The 21495-nt window shown below is 43.0% G+C and overlaps 1 protein-coding gene across 1 annotated transcript; it reads right to left on the bottom strand.

The window, feature by feature from the left end:
- Positions 1-315: 315 nt before the first annotated feature.
- Positions 316-20950, bottom strand: UACA (uveal autoantigen with coiled-coil domains and ankyrin repeats). The gene is made up of 19 exons (XM_086471516.1): positions 20912-20950; positions 16719-16852; positions 16135-16223; positions 14908-14972; positions 13960-14017; positions 13389-13459; positions 13176-13282; positions 12029-12210; positions 11528-11565; positions 11030-11116; positions 9773-9880; positions 8772-8804; positions 8211-8309; positions 7975-8011; positions 7021-7073; positions 2900-5590; positions 2167-2319; positions 1128-1193; positions 316-419 (listed from the first exon to the last, which is right to left on the bottom strand). Exons 1-19 carry the CDS (start codon positions 20948-20950, stop codon positions 348-350), a joined length of 4182 nt encoding a protein of 1393 aa, XP_086327642.1. The 3' UTR covers positions 316-347.
- Positions 20951-21495: the final 545 nt, after the last annotated feature.

Raw genomic sequence — 21495 nt, 5'->3', positions numbered from 1 at the left:
AGTCACAGGATAAACTGGAGTTTCTGAGTATAGGCCTTGCTTTAGTAAGTGGTCAATCAGACATTAAAATAATTAAACTACTATGTCATCATTTTGACAGTCAGCTTGGTTACCAATTTTAAAAGACATTCTACATCTTTTATCAATCTAATGAAAGAAGTATCGTATCTGAAAATTAGTAGCCCTGTTTCACAAGAAGAAAATATTTCAGCTTTGTAAGTTGTTCCGTATTTGGAGGTTCTAATTGCAGTCAGATCACAACTTCTATAGTGTCATGAAGGTTATCACTACCGTAATCACAGCACTCCAAGATGCAGCAGCCTTCTAGAGCAATGGCACTAAGCATGTCAGCACACGAGTCCCTGTCTCATTCGAATGATCTGTAGTAAAGCAGCTTGGACGTCTTCATCCATGTGACCCTAAAGCAAGCAAACACTCAGTTAAAAGAAAAATGTAAAATCCCAGAAAGGGTCAACTATCCATTGCTAACATTAGGAGATTCTGCAAAGTTACCCAAAAGTCTTAACTCGCTGCTGTATTTTCCTGACTCTCTGGGAAAAGCTGAAATACTTTCAGAATCTTGTTATTTTTTTCTCCCCTCATGTGAGAAAGAAGGGTCTGCCTCTGACACAGCAGCTTCCTTTATGGAAATATGATGTGGGAAAAAATGACTGTTTCTATCCTCTGGACATCACAACCTGCTGCTGTAGCGATGCTTAAGTATCTGAAGTCATAAGACTCAAATTAGTTGATCAGCTCTTTGTTCAGCGAGAGCCACTGGGTAAGTCTGCATTAAGTTTCCAACTTCTACTCGACTTCTCTCCAGCATTGCCTGGGATGATGCAGAATTAACATCTCACCTCACCAGACACCATCGCTCTTCAAAGCAGGTTAGATATAGACAAACGATAACAGCACGGCAGCACACTAAGACTACGGCTGCGGTGTGTTTGCTGTTTCGCTGGATTAGCCCGCCCTAAATTAAAAACTCTGAACATGAAAACAGGCACTGGATGCCAAGTTTTATGTTTAATCGAGGTCTTCCAGTACGGTAGTTAGCAACGTGTCTCAAGAATCTCTACATAAAGATGACAGAGTAAAACAGTCGGAACTTGGGACTATCATACCTGTACAGCACTAAGAAGATGTGTCCGATAAACTGAGACTACCTCTTGGTGCTGCCTTTTAGCATCCTACAGAAAGAAGACAGGAAGAGAAGGTGAAGTCATTGAATTCTTAACATCTACCCTTGCCTGTTTCCAACGTTGTGGGCTTGTTTCTGTGCGCTTCTAGGCCAGCAAAATTTCAGGGCTGGAGTTAGCTACATCCCCTCTATTCATCAAGAAAAAAGTCACTTCACTTTTTTTATTGCTTGCTTGTAGCAAAGCAATTTTGCTGAAAAGCGGTCAGAGACAGGCTGATCTGAGTGTGTCAGCGCAGGTGCCAAGATTAAAAACTTGTTTCGTCAAGAGCATTTAGCTCTTACAGGACCATCCAATTTAAGAACACTCTGCCCTATAAGGATCAACCTTGCAAATACTATTAGAGATGCATCCTGCTTCTGTACAGATTTACAAGTCATTAAAGCTATGTAGGCAAGCAAAAGTAGTTATGAGCTTTACTGAAGTCACAGGGGCCACAAACCTCTTTGTGCCCAAAACCACAGCACTCACCATGAAGTGCTCCCCTTCACCGTCAGCAACGGTAAATAACACACTTCACACCGTGCGCAGACAAGGGAACACAGAGCCCGATCCATTAGGGAAGGATCACCTCATTTTCTTTCAAAGCGACAAAACACACAGCCGGTGGGTTTTGCAAGACAATACTAACGTGGAACTCGCGCACAGAAACAACCTTGGCACGAACTACAGCAGGGTTCTCTCATAAGCACACGCTCTGTCTAAATCGTGCCCTTTTTATCTGGAAAAGTTCCCAAATGTTTCAACTCCAGTGTGCAAAAGGAAGCAGAAAAATTTACAGAGAAGCAAGCAGTCAGGGAAAAAAAAAAACAAAAATCATGAATACTCTACTTTGAGTAACACTCTGCTTTAGAAGTCTAAGCCTACAGTCAGCCCCAGTGACCACATACGTATTTCCTTGTTTACCCAAGAAACTGGCAGCAGTGCTACTGCCTTTCAGACAATACCTTGCACGATTACTTACAGCCAGCTGCTGTTGCAGTGTTTTCACTTGGTTCTGGAGCATTTCAACCTGCTGGTTCTGCCTCTTTGAGGGGATCCCAGTGGTGTATGTAAGCTGAGACAAGCCATTAAGAGCTTGTTTTAACCGCTCTACATCATTAAGAAGCTCTGTTATCTTTAAAAAAAAAAAGCACACAAAAGCCTCATTTAAGGATGTCTCACTCACCAAAACTAATATTCTTTAACATTCTTTAAAGACTGATGAAAATCAGCAAGCATTGAAAGGTCTTTGTCCCAGCTCGCCATGACACCGGCTATGAGACTTCACAGAGGACACGACAGGCTATCACTGGTTCACATTCTGCTTCCTAGCACTGAAATCTGTAAGGCATGGACCCTGGAGGTCAGGGCCAAGATATTCCAGGTCCAATTTCTAAAAGAACCGTGAACCATCAGAAGCCAGAGACGCTAAACGACTACAGCTCCAATAGAAGAATGAGCACATAGCCCAAAAGTCTAAAACCCAGCCTGGAAGTTTCAACAGAGTTTAACTACAACATGTGAGGAACATACAAGGAATTAGAAAACGCTCAGTATAACACTAACAAAACCAGGACTCCAGCTCAGCAGATTTGGGCCACTCCTGGGTACCTAACGCTCAGCACACAAACTCAAGCTCGAACAGTTGTATTTGAAGTCTAGTTAAAGCTCCTGATACTTTACATTTAGCAGTAAGGAAGTACCTGACACCCTACCTTGTTATCCTTGGCTTCCACCTGCTTCGCAGATTCCTGTATTCTCTTCTGCAGGTCAATAATTGTTGTCAATGACTTGTCACACCTTTCTTTCTGGTCTTTAATTTCTTGCTCAATGCTGCAGCTCCGTAACTGCAGCAACTCCTTTTCATCCTTTAAGGAAAGCTCGCTCTTTTTAGCTTGCATCGCCTCCTCACATGCTTCCTCATACTTTTTATTCATATCGGACAAGTTCTCAGCCATGCTACTAATCTGGGCCTCCAGAGTACTCTTCATGGATTTGTATTCTGACATGTCAATCACTTCTTTGCTCTCCAGGTCTGTTAAAGCTTGCCGAGTAACCTGAATCTCAGTCTGCAGCTTCAAGATTTCCTCATTTTTAACTCTGTTTTCCTCTTCCTTTTCTTTCAAGCTGTTTTTGATCGCTACAATTTCTTGTTCTAGCACTTCCTTCGTTTGCGTATGCTCTACCAAAGGTATCGAAGACTTCTTTAGACCTGACAATTCCCGCTGCAGTTCTCCTATTTTTAGTGTTTCTTTCTCATAACGTTCCTCCTTACTTCTGAGGGCTTCCTTCAGATCCTCTACAGTGCGGCCAAGAGCCTTCTTCAAGGCTTCGATTTGTTCTGCTGAAAGAAGCTGAGCCTGCATAGTAACCGGCTGCTTGGTGCTCGCTTGCAGCTCGTCTTTCTCCTCTTTTTCACCTGTGTATTTCTGCAGCAATTCTCTCAGTTGCTTATTCATCTCCTCCATTTTGCTTGCAAACATTTTTTCCATTTCACGGGATTTCTCAGCAGGGATATAGTTCTGCTGCAAGTCATTCTGGAGGGACAAAATGCCATTTTTGAGCTTTTCATTCTCCTGTTTGCACCTCTTGTTTTCCTCCTCGCTTTCTCTACACTTCTGCGCCTGTTCCTGCAACTGTGCTTTTAATTCTTTCACTGTGGCTTCAAAGCTTTGTTCTCTGTCTTCAAAGGAGGCAACCGGGGCATATTTTGACTTAATGCATTCTTGAATTGTGTCGAGTTCCTTCTTTTGGGCTTCAATTTCTGCATGCAACTGTAAAATTTCTTCTTGACCCCTCTTATATTCAGCCGTAATTGCCACATTGTTCTCCTGAAGTTCTTGGACGCTTTTATTTAAAGTAGTCACTGTTGTTTCATGATCTTTTAGACTTATATACTCAGTTTGTAATTGATTCTGTAAGAGTTTCACCTTATTTTTCAGAGTTCCATTTTCTTCACTTACCCTCATGAATTCTTGCTTTATCTCTTCAGTTTTTTCCTTCAGATCTGACAGTTCCCTGTTAGTCTTCTCTAGTGTGTTATTCAAGACTGTTTTAATCTCTTCATGTGTTGTAGCCAACACATACTGATCCCTGAGAGTCTGTTTTATGACTGTGTTTTCAGAGACTATTTTGCGCACTTTCTCTTGTTCATCACCATATTTTTTCTGAAGCTCAGCAAGCTGCTTTTCAAGTTCAATGCCATTAGATTTTAAAGCTTCCACTTCTTTTTTGTGCTGCTCTGGAGACAGGTACACAGCTTGGAAGTGGCCAATATTCTCACTTAAGTTGTTCCTCTCTGCCAGCAACTTTTCAGCTTCTGCTTTGCTTTCATTGTACTTCTTGGTGATTTCAAAAAGCTTTTTGGTCAGGTCACCAACAGTCAGATCATTCGTTTTCTTCAATTCTTCATGAATTTTTAAAGGCACATTCTGGCTTTTAATTTCTGTCTTTAGCATCTGGATTTGCTGCTTAAGCACCTTGTTATCGATCTGCAATCTTTCAAGGTCCTTCTGCAGAGTCTGATTCTTCTGTGATAATTCAGAAATTGTCTTCCCAAGTTCCTCATTTTTTTGCTCAAACCCACTCCTCATTTGTTCATGGTCTTCTGGCTTTACATGCCGAGCAAGTTTAGCTTTCTGACTCTCAGATTCCCTCTTTAAAAGCAAAATCTCTGCCTGCAGCTTTTCATGCTCTCCTTCCATCTCTGCCAACCTCCTTGCCTTCTCATTCACTTCGTTTGATAATGAACTCCTCATGTTTTCAAATTTCTCTGAAGTTACCGAGTGGGCTAACTTTGCTGCTGTTTCTTTGAGCTGCCCTTCTAACTCCACAACATTTCTTCCCCTTTTATCTCGCTCCATCTCCAACTTGACAAGTTCCTTCTGCAACCTTTTGTTTTCTTCCACTAGCCTTCCTTCATCTCGCTTAAATTCTGCCACCAGCAATTCATTCTGCTTAATCTGGTTCCTTAGTTTTCCCACTTCAGCAGAGGCTCCTTCATACTTCGTTTTCATTTCTTTCAACTGATCCTTCAGCTCCTCTGTTAGCTTACTGTTTCCCGAAGCAGCTTCATTAGTCAGGTGATCTTTCAGAGCAAGAAAGTGGGTCTGCATTTGCTTAACTTTGCCTTCAGAGTCAAACATTCTTTTCTGCACATCTTTTAAAGCATCTTCCAGTTGTTTTATCTGTCCATCAGATTCCGCCTTGGTTCTCTCACACTCTGATGCCAAAGCTTTACATTCAGATACCTTGTGAGACAGTTCTCTCTGCAATTTGCTAATTTCTTCTTTTGCTGCACCATAGCAGGTCCTCACGTTGTCAAGTTCTTTCTTTAAAGTTTCCTTCTCTGAACTGGATGATTGGTTAGGCAGGGAGAGCTCCAGGGGTCTCAGCATGGACCTAGACTAAAGATAAATTGGCACAGAAATGGATACATGCTTCCCCGTTTGACAAGTCATATGTATAGATGAATTGTCACCTACATAACTGTCTTAAATGTTATGCTCTTATCAACATAGGTTTGTCAGGTTTGTTGGTTTTTTTCCTCAGAAACACATCAATCTATTCTTACCCATATTACAGAACACGTGCATTTCGGCATTTAACAGCAAAAATCTTTAATATAGCTCTACATCACTGCTTCCCAAGCATCAGACCCTACCGACAGTAAAGCACAGGTATATTATATTCATTCTATTTCCTTTGTTATTCATATTTAATGATCACTCATCTGCTGGAAGAAATTCAAGAGACTTCCCACGTCCCTCAAGCATGTGAAAATAATTCTAAAAGGAATCAGAACAGACTATGTCATGGTTAACAGAACCTTCTCTCTGGAAAGACTGAGCAACAGTCATTTAATTTACTGTCCAGTAAAGGATATTTAAATTAAAAAAAAAACCACACCCCACTTTGCACTCCTGCCACGTGGTCTTCACTACCAACCTTTGCTTTACTACCAGCCATAGGACAGGCTTGCTCCTATCATCTCAGCCAGGTTCCAAGGACCAGAAAGCAGTATGCAGCTCCCAGACGTGACCACCTTAAAACCACTTAAATTCCTCTTGGGATGTAGTTTGGGGTTTTGGGCTTTTTGTGTCTGCCCATAGTCCCCTCCCCTCCCTTTTTTTTTTTTTTTAAAAGAGAATCTCACATCAACTCATTTTAAACTCCAACTAAGAATAACAAAAATCCCAAGACCATCAGGCTAACCTATGCAAAACACGGCAGAAGGATTTTTCTGTGTTACTAACAGAACAAAAAAAAATACATATATCAGTGAAATCTGGCAAGGAAGCAGAGGATGTCCAGATTTATTTCTAGCCACCACTCTTGCTTCTGGAAGCAATACAGCCAAAATACTCAAGTGTAAGAACAGCTTGCCAGTTAGGACCAACCCCTATGGTATGTGACTCTGTAAGGGTCTGAGGGACCTTGTGTGCAAGTGAACTGTTGCTTTAAAAGGCAGCTAGCTACCAGCAACCAAAGTGGCAGCAAGTTATCGTGTAGCCAGTAGGAAAAGAAAGTCTTCCGACTTTTAGCTGAATTTAAAGTAGAAAAAAGTTATGGGCATGAAGAACGAATTGCAGTTTACACTGTGACTGTTGATCCAGTTTTAAGAACCCTCACCACAGACTCCAGCACGCAGCGATTTCACAGCAGTTAAAGCTATGTCATAGATGTAACTGTAGAGGGCACCAGCAGTTAAACATAGCCAAGCAAGTATTATTGAAAACTTGCATTCGGAAGCAATGTTTAACACATACATAAGCATATTTAGCCTTCCCAAGCATAACTATCTTCGAATTCTCTCGAGTGGCAAAATATTTATTACCTGTGATTCCACGGCAAACACTTGGCCTTGTTTAAGTAATAACTCTTCTTTTCCTAGATTTGCAAAGCAAAGAGCATTTAGTCTCTGTTTAAAAACAGTAACACATAATCACAAGAACCACGATTTTCCTTCCTAATTTTATCGTGTCCAGTGGGACTGCACTAGGCAGCAGGCTGGTCTTTACGTACTCAGCATTAAAGCAACTCCCCCTTTATTAAGTCACATTGGAAGTCTGGACAAACTCCTCTTAAGTAAAAAATATCCCCACTAGATGAACTGTTTGGCAAAACAGTCACGAGAGGCTCCGTGAGCTAGCTGCAGGTCTGCACACAAACGCACCGGGGAAAAGCATCCCCTTGCACTCCAAGAAAGCGATCCTTCCCGACAGGCAGCAAACTGCTCTCACGACGGCTCGAGACAGATTAAGTAACATTTTAAGTTACACAAGTGCAAGACAGGCCTGCGACCAAGCTGGATGCAAAGGGCTTCAGTTTCTGGAAATGGAGTAATTCCTAGCAGAAGGGGAAGCTGAGGTCCTGGGTCTAAAGCCACTTTCAGGTCTACACTCAAGCTTTCAGGACGACCACAGTTCTCTTGTCACGAGCCAGACACTAGTGTTGTTTAAAAGACGAAGAATGGAAAGGGGGAGACTCCATCTGGAGCACAGACCTTGCTCAGCTTGTTTTTCACGTTGTTAGAAGACGCAGCAGAGTGACAATGCACATTTCATGAGACCAGTCACCCGTAGGCGAGCCTGATCAATAGTGCCCTGGCACTCACTGCCGACACGGCTGCGCCCAGCTGCCGGCATTCTGAGGTCTGAAGTGTGGACACACGCATCATGCTTGGCCATAGTTAAGACCAAAAAAGGAAGAGATGACGAAAACCCACCCTTTGCCTATGTATCCTAACGCTCATCACACATGGCAAGTTTTAAGGATTAAATATACTTACTATTACCAAAGTTACTTCCAGATCCCACAAAGTCAACCTAAAAGCCAAAAGCAAGAAACACAAAAATAAAGCTGAAAATTCATTTCAAATTATTATATGTTAAGCTAGCAACTAAAGGGCGGGGAAAGCCCTTACAATCAGATAACCACTTAAAACCTTCAACAATTTAAAACTGCTTAAGTATTTACCACTGTAACTATCAATTGCTGTATTACAGTTCAAATCAATTAACATACTTCATAATATTTGAGTTTAGCTTTGAGAGTTTCGATAGTTCTCAAGCTTTCTTCCTGCTGTTTTTCCTTGGTAGTTAGGATTTTCTTCAGCTCGTCTTTCTGAAAGAGAAAGAGTGCCAGATAGCCAAAACCACAAGCATAGCCAGACTTCTAAGATATCAGACAACTTGGCTGAAGTTCACCCTGAACTTTTTAAAAAGATCAGCACTGAAAGAATCCCTACATTTTTGATTCTGAAGTTCTTCGACAACACCACTCCTCAACGCACCAACGCAAGCTGCTCTTGTTTAATGTAGTCACATTTATTCGCCTTGCACTCCTGAAAGTCACCGAGGAGATACTGATCGTACTGAGTCCGCTTTGAAGGTGTCACAGGGACTACACATACTTGCAGCGACAGAACTGCCGTGCAGCTGTATAAACAGAACCTACCAGTAGATAGTTCATTTAGCATTTACAGAGAAGCTTTTTTCCTCTATAGTTTTAAACACCATTACTCAAATGCGATAGTCACTTCCCCTGTTTCATAGTTCTATTCCCCTTTAAGGTGATATATCGTACCTCATTCTCAAGATCATCTGCAAACATTTGCTCCTGCAAAAATAACAAAAAAATTCCCCCACAAATCATTTTTTCAATAATGTTTAAGGGGCTTATACACAGTTGATTAGTTAACAAGTCTACCCCAGTTTCTAATGCTACATGCTCCTGTTTCCCTTTCATTCACCATCTAACCTCTGACAAGAGAAAGAGAGAAATGAAGGACATTTGACAGAGCAAAGTCTCTGCAATTATCCAGATCACACGCTACTGAGGCAAAAGAGTACAGTTTTTCCGTAGAAGTTTGCCAGTTTTGGAAAGTGAGTATTAAGGAGTTTGTGGGGTGGGTTTGTTTTATAAAGGCAATGCTTGAGAGAAGTTCAGACAAGGCAACGATTCAGCGAGAAGTATTCTACCCCGTGCTACATTTAGGGGAACTGCATACACTTTTAAGTGTACCTCTACAAAAATGCAGTGAAGGAACAAATATGAGCCTCCACAAGGGGGTTTATTTTCTTCAAGATCATATTTAGACCTCTAAAATAAGGGAATTTTTTTTTTTTAAACAAACTTTCAAATTTGGCTGAGAAATTCCCTGTTGAAAACTTTTGTTCCCATTTTTGCCAATTGGTTTCCCGTGTTTCCACTTACAGTGACAGCTGGAAAACAGGCAGTGGCTACGCTGGAGTACTGCCCCACGACACCCACACCGAAGGGTGCCGATGAAGTTTACTCTCCAAGTTAGAACACGCCAGAACACCTCGTGGTTCACACTGAAGCACAGCCATGGGCGTTACCGCTCAAACGCAGGAGTGCCAGCGAATGGTCCCCTCACAGTTTGAATACTACCACAGGACCAAAGGCCTTTGCAGCAGAAGGAAAGGGCAGGCACACGTACAGAAATAAGTCACAGGAAAGCAGTGAAGACCCATCCCAATTACACAGGCTTTGCTCTCTACTTCTACCAGCCTTCACCCTCGGTGTCAGGTAGCTACTACAGGTTATTCCAATACCACGTTCACCTCGTTCAACTGTAGTTGCAGCCCACTGATTCTATCCAGCAGCATCCTTTGCTCCTCTTGCACTTCTCTCATTCGATCTTTCAAATCTTGATTTTCTAACTCCAGTTCCTTAAAAAGTAACAAATAAAATTAAAACACCCCACACCACCACACCACGCACACCTCTGGAAAACTAAAGAATTTGAACCAACAGTTTTAAGTCATTTAAGGCACCGAGCCTTGCCTACCAAGTCCCCTAACAGTTTTGTGGCCTTACTCCAGGCCTGTTTCATTTTAAAAGGTTTACAGAAGCTCCACAGTCTTCAAGCTTTTCGGCTCTAGATAGCTCATTCTCCTTAAGTGTACATACAGGTTTTGGAAGTATGAGCAGAGTAAGATAACATTCAATGCTGACAGCGCTCAAGAGGCTGCTTAGCTGCTGTCTGTTAACAAGTAAAAATAACTAATGTTAAAACAGTGTCTGAAACCCAGCTACCGCAGCCAAGGGTGCAATGAAAAAGCCGCAGCAGCACGAAGCAGAGCAACCTTTAGACGTGGTAAGTGTTCCAGCAGGCACAAGAACCACTCTAGCAACGTACAACAAACCCAGCACACGAGAACGACGGGTCTTCGCGCCATCCATCAGTCCAGCGCTCACATGCAAACAACAAAGCATGTTTAACTCTTGCCCAACAGTCACTGCCTTAACTGTGGTAACTACTTCAGCTCAAACCAGAGAGGCTGCATTTGGAGATCTTTATCCTTTTATTACAGAGTGTTTCAGGACAAAGACCTCAATTTTTCACTGGTTTGTTCCCCTTAGCTTAAACCATGGTTTACCTTTCTGAAAACTGTAACGACATAGTAACAAGATGAGAAAAATAATTAACTAGTCCATAGAACAGTTATGATACAAGTTGGTTTTAAGACACTTAAACATCTCAAGAATGTTGAAATAAATCTTCCTTTGTGACCCTATGATTTCACTGCAGGCGAAAGTAGTAGACAGAAGGTCAAGAGATGGGCAGGGGTCAGACATGAAGAGACTTGCAACTATTTATTACTCAAACAAGTATTTTCTTTCCTGAAAAAGTTCAGGGCTTATCTGCATGACTGCCACATTACACAGCCATGCAATTAAGTTTCAAGCAAAGAGCAATATGCGACCTCTCTTAATGGAATCACTAATGCTTATTTCACAAGCGCACCTTGTCTTGAGCACGCCTGGTTCATTACGCGTACGGGAACACACAAGCCACAGAAATCCTTCTCGCTTACCTGGGCATTATGTTCCTTCTGATACAGCCTGACATTCACCTCCTCCTGCGCATGCAGCCGGTTCCACTTCTGTGATAGATTGGTAATCTGTTATTGCAACAGGGAAGAATTAATTCACGCTCCTGTTGTGTTCTGCAGGCATCCATTTCTGGGGACAGCAGGCTGCTCCCAGCCTCCGTTTCAGCTTCCACTGGGGGGCAACACTACCGACAGTCACACTTCGACAGATTGCTTCTCAGTAAGAGGTCACTCATGACCTCATGCAGACAGCAAGAGGGATGCTTGTCCCAACTCCAGTCCTGCATACACACATCATCAGATATTTCTCAAACAGAAATAGCCACACCACCTGATTACGGACGGAACCTTCTCAGCTACATGTGAAGTTAAGAATTCAAAAAATACCAAACTAGTTTGCATCACAGCACAATCTCCATCCCCTCTCAACAGTACCAGTGATAGACCGCCTCAGGAGATACTTAGTACAAGCAGCCTCACCTTTTGTTCAGGCTGCCCTCTCTTCATGGTGTCCCTCGCTAAAAAAGCACCACAAAAATAGGAAGTTAAAAGTGCATTTCATTCAGACTCATGCAACATAGTCAGGTACTTTATTTTTGATCTGGGAAAGACATTGCAAGAAATAGATTCACCACCCCCACCCCCCCCAGTTAATCAAATATGGGAACATCCACAAGTACAAAGCTCTTCTATAAACAAGGCTAAATACCTCCTACGACCAATACTGCAGTGCCAGGGTTGGCAGTGTTAGTACCACGAGGCATCAGACCCTGCATTGACCTTGAAGGCTTTACTCAAAACTAAACCCAAAGACCTTCTTTCCCCCCCCCCCCAGCAGGCAGTTTATCACCTCTTTGTTCAAAGGACTACAGCTGCCCTCCAAAAAACAACAAACCAGTTCCTGAAGACACAGTAGTGGGAAGAGACACACAAGTCAAACAACAGAGTGAGAGCAAACTGTTATAGCCATGTTCTTCATACCTTTGCTGGAATCCTCAACGGCAGCTTTTATTAAAGCCAAAATGTCAATATTGTCACCAATTCTGGCATAGTAAGCACAGTCATGACCCAGGCCATCAGTCAAACTAACATCCGCACCGTTTCTGAGCAAAACTTCTACTGCATCCTTGCAGCCATATTCACAGCCTAACATTAAGGCAGTCCTGAGGATGGGGAGAAAGACAGCATTCAGAGGCTGGGGGATCTCACACTTTAATGGAGCAATCACTTACAGAAACAATCCTTTGTACCCTTGTGTCTAACCATGGAAACTTGAGTCAAGGAAACTTTCCTCTATCAAGAAAGGAAACTGTGCTTTAAAAAGTGCTTTAGTCAATGTTTAAATATCTGTTAAAAAGCAAACAAAACCCCTGTAACAGCAGCATTTTCATGAAACCCAGCATAAGCCTATTGCCTTTGAGAGAGCCACCCAGTGTTTTGAAAACTCGTATGACTTTGGCTTCCTCTCTATTTAGATACAAATCTCAATAGACACAAACAAACACAAGACAAAAAGTTTAGACAAAAAGTTGGGGGGGGGGGGGAAGTGCTCGGGAGCCTTGGAAACGCCTTCCAAACACTTGCCAGCTCCAGGACACGCAATGCAAGTACCCATGCCTTGTCCCACAGCAGTCTCGTGTCCATGGGCCGCCAGGCAGTCATGCTCCAAGAAGTGACTGGCAGGAGTATTAACTGCAAGCAGGTACCCCCCCGTGAACACAGAACCAAACACTTCAAGGCATTTTGGTCCCTTCGGAGCTCCAATGGGACTCGAGTACTTCTCAACAGAGTACCACTTCTGTCATGACCCAGTCTGCATATTGATCCCAAAGGATGCAAGATGCAGTTTTGGGCAGACAAGCCCTTCAACCAACCAACCGCAGCTTCTCTGCAGGCAGTAACAAGCCTATGTGTGTTTTAGATGCAAGAGCAAGCAAGCAAAAAAGGCCACGGTTATCTGCGTTATTGAATTGGCACATCCACTCCTGAACCAAATCCCACGTTCTTTTCCATCTAATTTAGCATATTTATAATTTGTATTGTATTTATTTATTGGCCTGAAAGCCGAGGGACAGCTTTCTCCCCTTTAAGTGTCAGCAGGCGTTCTGACAGCCTCCGCACGCGTTACCTGTTTTGTTTGTCCCTGGCGTTAACATCCGCTCCTCTGTCTATCAGAAGCTGACAAACTGTGGGACGACACATCTGCGTGGCCAGCACTAGCGGTGTCCTCCCATCCTGCAAAGAGGAAGGGGGAAAGAGATAAGGAAAGGGAGAGAAAGTAGAGAAAGCACAAGAACTCCAGGAGGGTCTGTGCAGGAGAACGCTATACGCGGCAACTTACTCCATCTTTTGAATTCACCGAGGCCCCATGATCACACAGCAGTTGTATGCTAGAGGAACAGTCCGACATAGCTTTCAAGAGAAAAAGAAAGAGCAAGTCATACTGCTGAAAACTGCCTTCGTGAAATCCCAGACACCTCCTTGGGTGGATTTGTTTCACAAATATTCACGCAACTAAGTTAAAGCACGACAAGGCTCTGTGACTTAGTTCTCACACAACCATCTCAAAGCAGATGGAAGAAATCAAATGCTACTGTTCAGGGCACTGTAGAGCACAGTGAGGATGCAGGCAATCCAGAGTAAAGGTATCTTATCCTACTAACATCACGGCTCTCAAACACTGCTCGTGACACTCACTGGACACTTCATGGGCATCAGAAGAGACCTTCAGACCTACAACCTCTGCCAAGACTGTTAACAAGTTTATTATTGAGGAAAACGTCATGATAACAAAACATTTTCTCCTACTACAGTCAGCAAGATTGAGAGAAGAATTTAGCTCATCTGAAAATTAACCCATTAATTAGATCTCGGTTTCATACTGCAGTTACCAGAAAAGCAAAGCCTTTTACCTGCATCATGAAGAGCAGTTCTTCCTTGAAGATCCACATTCTCCGTTGGACAGTTGTACTGTTAAAATAAGTAACCCCGGTTATCAGTTAAGATTCAGATGGCACTTACAAAACAGAACATGTTTTCAGGTTTGAATTAAAGCAATAAAAAGTGATTTAAGAAAAAAAACTCTGTAGTTCACAAATGTAATGACACGCAAGAAAGGGCTGTGGGTACACAGACTTCAGTGCTCCAAGCACACGGCTCAGAAGTTGCAGAAGAAAACCAAGACTGCAAAGAAAACGCACAATTCACCACAGACTTTTCACAAACGCTTTCAAGTGATTGTTCACTACGGCTGAGATTCTCCACTACTTGTCACTGCTCCTTCACTACCAGTATCACCACTGGTTCTGGCACTCCACAGAAAACGTGTCATTTATGTCTGCATGGAGACGTGCATCAAAAACAGATGCTAAAAAAGTCAAATGAGCATAAAATAACCAGGAATAAATGAAGAAAAAAACCCCACACAAATCTATGACAACCCCCAATATTGTTTCATTAATGAAAGATTATGGATATAAGTGCCCATCTTTTGACGAAAACGTTACTCTCGAGCAGAACTTTCAGTGTTACTGATCCTAAATGCAAATGTGTTCAGAAAAGGAGCACTGGTCTTCAGAAGACACTCAGCTCCATTTTCTTTAAGAGGTAGGAACTACAACTTGATTCGATTGCCTAGAGACAAAAAAAATACTCATTTTCTTTATTTTAGCACTCTTGCAGCCACCACCTGTTATTTATTATGAAAAGGTCTTTTCCCCACGACTGTCTTTTAAAAAGAATTGTTAAAAAACCCAAGAGTGGTATATCCCAATTCTGAATCGGTGTATTTAAGAGCACTGTTCCCTCTGCCCTCTCAGAAATAAAAACCATAACAACAGACAAGTTGTATTTTTCAGTACCTGCAACAGCTTCTGCAAGCATAAAGCATGTCCATATTTTGCAGCTAGGTGCAATGCGTTTCTACCTAAAAAGAGAGCGCAACATCAATTCAGGATCTGGTTTGAACACGCATTTAGAGATACCACGCACAAACCCACCATGCCTACGTTGTTTCTGAGGAGGTCTGTTACTGATCACAGAACACTAATTCACACAAAGTTAATTTGCACGTCACTAAAGCATTAGCATAGCTCATTTCCTCTGAAGAAAAAAAATCAGTCACCTTCCTCCTCCATAATTCTACACGCTCCATTACCACTCATCATGTGCTAGATGTATGGAACATCAAGATACATACGTGCCCTGAGACTGCCAGACTGCTTTAGGATAGGAGACTGTTCAGATCAATATTCACATCATTTTAGATACAACAGTCCCCATCCCCCTCCGCCCCCACCAATTCTGTCAGAGCTATAACCAAGTCATCTCTCTCTCTCATACACTTCACTGTTTGTTACAGTCTTATTTTAGAGAAACGGCAACCAAGGACTCAAGTTTTAATGAAAATAAATCTCAAAAAACTGCAAATGACTCCACGTTTTTTTAAAAACAGTCTGTCATAGGAAAGGAGGAGAGGTTATTTCTGTAATGAAGTTGAAAACACGAGAATATTTGTTAAACATGTTAAATTACAAGGTAAACAACCTGAGGTAAGATTATCGCCCATTTTTAAATACCTCTTCCACAAGACCTTCACACAAACTCTGGTATCACGCAGGCAAATCAAGAAGGTAGCGCAGACGCGCTCCGAGTCTGAGGGCTCTATATGGGTGCACAAACACCCACCGTATCATTTAATTCAAATCCTCATTGTGTACAATACTTCACAAGTCTCAGCAAAACACACTTAGTATTTAAATGAACACAAATTCACTTAAAACTGTTCTTACGCTGTTATTCTCAGCCAGAAATGCTGATCTCACCAGTGAGTTTGGAGCAGGCGATATATAGTTACAGCAGCACAAAACCAGAGTTCTTCATTTCTGCTGCATTCATGAACTTACATGACAGGGCACCACCAGTTTCCTCAAAGTTCAGCAAGTCACACAGATAACCCATTTTTTTGGCCAACTACAGAAAGCTACAGAAAGGAGGAAGATCTATCCTGTAGCTCAGCTTCATTCTACTCCAAACTAAAGACCAAGCTGAGAACCGCAAGGTGCACTTGGCCATCGGAGGAAGCCTACCTGCAGCATCAGTGGCTGTGATATCAACTCCATGAATAAGGATGGTGTTCAAGCAGTCCAGGTTTCCCTTCGATGCTACAACATGGAATCTAAAAGTAAAAAATACCTGGCTTACGCACAACTGGTTTATACACGAAAACGGTAATATTAAGCAGGAAAGTCAAAGCAAGCAGCTGTATGCTGAAAGCGCTGTAGAGTACAAATCCAGCCTTGGACAGCATCCAAATCCAGTTGAGAGTTTTGCAGATATTACTGTAAGGAACAAGATAACTTTCTTGAGAAGCAAGCATTATTTACCTTAATCAGTGACCCAGGTGGAAAACCAACATGCTTTCCATTTCGCTTTGATATTCAAATCTGGCAAGAGCAAGTATTTAAATACTGATCTTCCCTTTGAAGTGAAGTTTGATTACGAGAAATTCACATTCTAGCTATCTGCTAGATTAGATGAGGCTAGAATCTAACATGATGTATTACATAGGTTTATGTATTAAAGTTTTTAGAGCAGCAGCAGCAAGATTTAGGAATTGAGCAACTTCCAGCAGCTTCCCAACACCACCACTGGAGTACTGGAAGTTACTTACGCAGATCTCCCTTCCACATCCAGTTTACTAGGACTGACTCCTTTCTTGGCAAGGATTGATGAAACCTTTTCCACGTCGCCCCTTTCAGCTGCTTTCATTAACCTGTCATCGTATTTGTTCCAGTCTGTGTTCAGCTGTGAAGAGAATCAGAAGAGCAAGTGAGTTTATGGGACACACTGATCTACTACAGGAACTTCAAGAAAAGGCTGAATCATCTGCAATTGGGGGGATACAACAAAAAATACCTTGGTTTGCAAGTAGCGTTGTACCTGTTGAGATGTTCAGAGTTATTTATGTACAATGTCACCGTGGCGTTTCAATCAGGCCATGCACACTGAATGTGCAGTGCTCCGAGACAGGCTGGTGCAGGCACTTTGGTTTTCCTCATTCTGCTTTGTTCTAACAGGACTAAAGCTGCACACAGTAGCTCCTTATCCTCATTCTCAAGCAAAAGTTTCAGCCAGTTTCTCATACTAGGTAGTCTTTAGAAGTCTCCTTCTGTCCCCTCTTATCTGATAGTCGCTATCAGCTATTTATCTGTCACATGAGGCCACCAGGACAGCCACCTTCTCACTGTATTTTTACTTCTTCCGCCACCACGGGTACTTCAATCCTGACCAAAAAAAATAAGGCTCTCCCCACAGTGGTGGATTAACAAACAAGAAAAACTGCTACATAAGGCTGTGATAACTAAGGACTTCACACAACAAAGGAAGGACTAGTACGTGTACTTGTGCACCGACACTATAGCAGAGCAATCTGTAATCTCTCAGAAACATCAAGTGTGCCTAAAATTTAGGGACTTCAGAACTCCTGCAGACAGGGAACCCCACAGGAGACCAGCCGTAGCTCTGCGCTGCCGTCCTGGTACTCATCTAACTCTCAAAAGCTCCACCGAAGGAAGGGGTAGGGTGTCCAAGGAGACCCACACTTCCTATCAGAGAACACTTCTCCCAATGCCTAGTTATCGAATTTTAATCTCTCCACTAGACACATTAAAATCTTGTGTCCCTGCCTTTTCTCTGCGGCACCCACGTGCCTGAAAAGCCATCTCAGTTTCATGCCCTTTAGGGAAGGCACATCAACTGTTCTCCCACATCACCAAGGCAAGTAACTCCACGAGCTGTATGGAAACTGTAAGGTTTCTTGTTTGTCTTTATTGTCAATCATTTGACATGTAACAAACGAAACAATCAAGTCTTTAATTTCTATACGTTAAATATCTGTCTGGGCCTCAAAATTCACTAAGTAAGATGCAACACAAAGGAACAGTTAAGTGAGGAATTGCAAGTAACAGAGACCAAAATAGCATTGCTAAAAACTTTCAATCTAAGTAGTCATCTGCAGTAGAAGCTTTGCAGTATTCATTAAAAAACTGCTCCATAAGAAAGTGGGCAGATAAGACACAGCTGCTACAATTCTCCCTCCATCAGGCCTTACACAGCAAAGGTACCACAGAGAACTCAACAGGGGAGCTCTGCGAGACATTTAAACAGGCCAATCATGACACGTGGCCAACAGCAGATTTCAGTTTCCATGAGTTTAGCAACATGAAATACGTACTAAATTTAGCCCTCTCTAAACCAAGCTCATTTATCAAGAACAGCTAAGCCTCCCGGCTTTACTGAACACTATGGTTTTTCACATCCAAAGCCCAACTAAAACTGACAAAAGAACACCAGAAAAGCCAAGAGCAGAGACCCGACTTTCACCTTACCAACTCACACAACTTGCTTCTCCTCAAAACCTTCTCTCACCTACTCGCAGGGGAGCAGAGGCTGACGCCGCATCCCACCCCACGTAACGGCAGGCTGCTGCCCAGACCAGCATCCCTCCCTCCCAGCCGCCCGCCCTCCGCTCCGTGTGCCCGCGGCCAGGGGAACGCGCTCACCCCGCAGCTGCCCCACCAGCCCGTCGGTCAGAAACCGGCCAGAGAGGAGAGAACTGCCCTCGAAGCGACTCGCTGCCCGCGCCAGGCAACGGGGAAGGAAAGGCTCGAGCTCGGCGCGGGGAGCAGCAGCAGATCGGAGACGACGCTGGGCCGACCCCCAGCCCTGCGCGGTACGAAAGCGAACGCTGGAATGCTGCAAGTCACCGCAGGTGCACCCGTGACGCCAGCACGGAAACGCACTTACTAATTCAGCTCACCGAATTTGGCCATTCTTAAAGAGAGATCTGAGCCAGCTCCACTGCGTCCCAAGCAGTTTTCAGGTTTTAACATCACAGGGATGCATTACAAGCACGCAACAGGGCGCAGCTTTTCCTGACTGTTCAAAGGGTAAAAACTCAGCTGTGATATTTAAGAGATGAACATCTATTGCGCTGTAGAAAGAAATCCAAAGTTTACAGCTTTAAATTGCCTGCAATTACCAAAGCAATGCAGAGCGCAAAGAAAGTACGAGTCGGTTATAAATAGACCGTCACGCATTCAGTCTCAAGACACTTGTCACCCCCTGCTTTTTCCTTTTTACTTCAAATTTAGTATTTCAGGCCACAGGCCAAGCATCCCACCCCGAAACACAGAGCTTGTTCTCTTCGCTGCCAAACCACCCTTTCTGAATTGCTTTGCGCTTTTCAGGAAACTCTGTTCTGCGACAGAAGCGTCACGGCCAAGCTGGACACTGACGACTTGATATTCAAGAAGCTTTTAATGGAAGAAAAAAGCTTATAAAGAAGTATGCAAATCTAACTGTACACAGCAAAAGAATTTACTGAAAACAGCGAGACATACGCAGCCTGTAGGTGCACAAGTTACTTAGCACCATGGGTCAGAAGTTCTATGCCTCACTGAATAAAGAGCATTAAAACTGGTAAACCTAACAATTTCCAAAATAGAGTAGCTAAAGAATAGCAGAAACCATTTTTGTTTCTCAAAGTGAGAAAGCAGCCTATCAATCTCATATCCTTCATGGTGTGTTCAACACAACACACTCCTCTGCCCCTTTAGAGCACCAAACCCACTACATCAGAGTCTTACCAGTTTCATGTGAAAGCAAGAACAGTGATAAACCCAAAACCTACACACAACCTTCATGTTAAAAATACAGCTAGTTCTGTTAAGACAGAACAACCTCCTCCTTAAGACTGTTACTAGCAAAGACCAAAATTTTTCCAGATTTAACGTAATAAAGTCTGGAAGACCGGCAATGGAGAGCGCCAGTGCCATGAGCCAGTTCTCAGCCAGAGCCCAGAGCTGCAGCAAGGTCCCACCAGGGCCAGGGTTTGGTGGGTGAAAGGGGAGATGCAAAAAGAACAAAGCCAAAACACCCGACTGCACCACCCTGCACCTGCAGCACGATTTGTACACTGGAGCTGTAATCATGATGATCTTTATTCCCGATTCTCACGGTAAACAAGATTACAGTAATCATGAAGCCTCAGCAATAGCTTATTCACTACAAATACTTGCTAAAGTGACCTGAAGTAATAAAAATAGACAACTAATGATATTACAGCCGCTAGTGTCACCCAGCCGAAGTGCAGTACCAATCTGTCAATCAATTAAAACATCCATTAGCTTAAAAGCCAAGCCAGCCTGGCTGGCATAACAAAGTCCTTGCACTGGTGACACTACTGTTCGCAGCAAAAGCTGCATGCGTGGCCGGGGGAAAGAGCACATCCCTCTGCAGCCTGGCAAAGCTTCCTCTGCTCAGCCACCGTATTATGCAAGTTTTGTATTTTTAAGTACCTTAGAAATGGTACCTACAGAGCATCAGGCTCTGCTCCCTCTAAGTTTTTGCGTGCGACATTTCGCATCCTTAGGGGAAAGCGATCACATCTTGCCTGTGTGCCACTGGGTTAAGATCACTGAGCATCACACTGGCAGCTTATACCTGCTAGCACAAACTCACTCAAACCTATAGAAAACCCTTTACCAGCCATTCCTTGCTCCCATTTCATAAGTCTGATTAACAAGAGCACTTAAACAACAACAAAAAACCCATCATCTTGATTTTTTTCCCCCCCTTTGATTACAACACTTAAGTCAATTTTATCCATTGCCTATGATGTGCTAAATCAAATATTGTCACCCAAACATATCGCATTTAAGGAAAATAACAACTCTTCCTGTGAAGAAAAGACAGATATAACACATTAATTAATTAAAAGGAAACTGTTACAAAACATTTGCAAAGTTCAAGATTTTTGCAGTTGTAAACTACTGCCATGGGTATGAAACCCAAGATACCTACTGTGTCTTTAGCTGCACAAGAAAACCAACAAGTCATCATAGAACTCGCAGCTTCTCGCTGCCAGAAGCGATCAGTTTATCTCGCATCAAGTTGCAAACCACTGCAGCTCACAAAGCTCCCAGCCAGAGCTCAGACAGGCTGCTTCGAGAAACGTGTCCTTTCCGCTGCCCTGAATTCATTTTGCTCCATCCTTCACTTAGCTTGGATCCCCCAGTATATTTTCCCCATCTTCAGGATCATCTTCAGACTTCATAACTCTCAAAAAAAAAATACGGGCTACCCCCAGCCAGAGGCTGCCCGGCCGGTGAAGCCCCTCGTGGGTCCGGCCGCCTGCTCAGACTGTCCCTCCCCAGCAATCCCCAAGAAAACTCTCCCAGAGCTTTTGTTTCTGCGTTGCGACAGACTGCCAGAGTGACTCAGACGCACAAGTAAATATTGCCCAGATCTGAAATATCTTGTAAACAATACGTAGACAGTCTCATCAGCCCAGATCTATTTTCTGATAATCCAGCACTTGAGAGCTGAGCAGTAGAAAGCAATCGCTATTAATACATTCTCAGCGTGCCCGTGCCCTGAGTAATGCG

The sequence above is a fragment of the Leptosomus discolor genome, chromosome 11 (assembly GCF_034619465.1).
Source record: "Leptosomus discolor isolate bLepDis1 chromosome 11, bLepDis1.hap2, whole genome shotgun sequence".
NCBI lineage: Eukaryota > Metazoa > Chordata > Aves > Leptosomiformes > Leptosomidae > Leptosomus > Leptosomus discolor.
The sequence above is the reverse complement of the archived record's forward strand: the minus strand, read 5'-3'. Positions and strand labels throughout refer to the sequence as shown.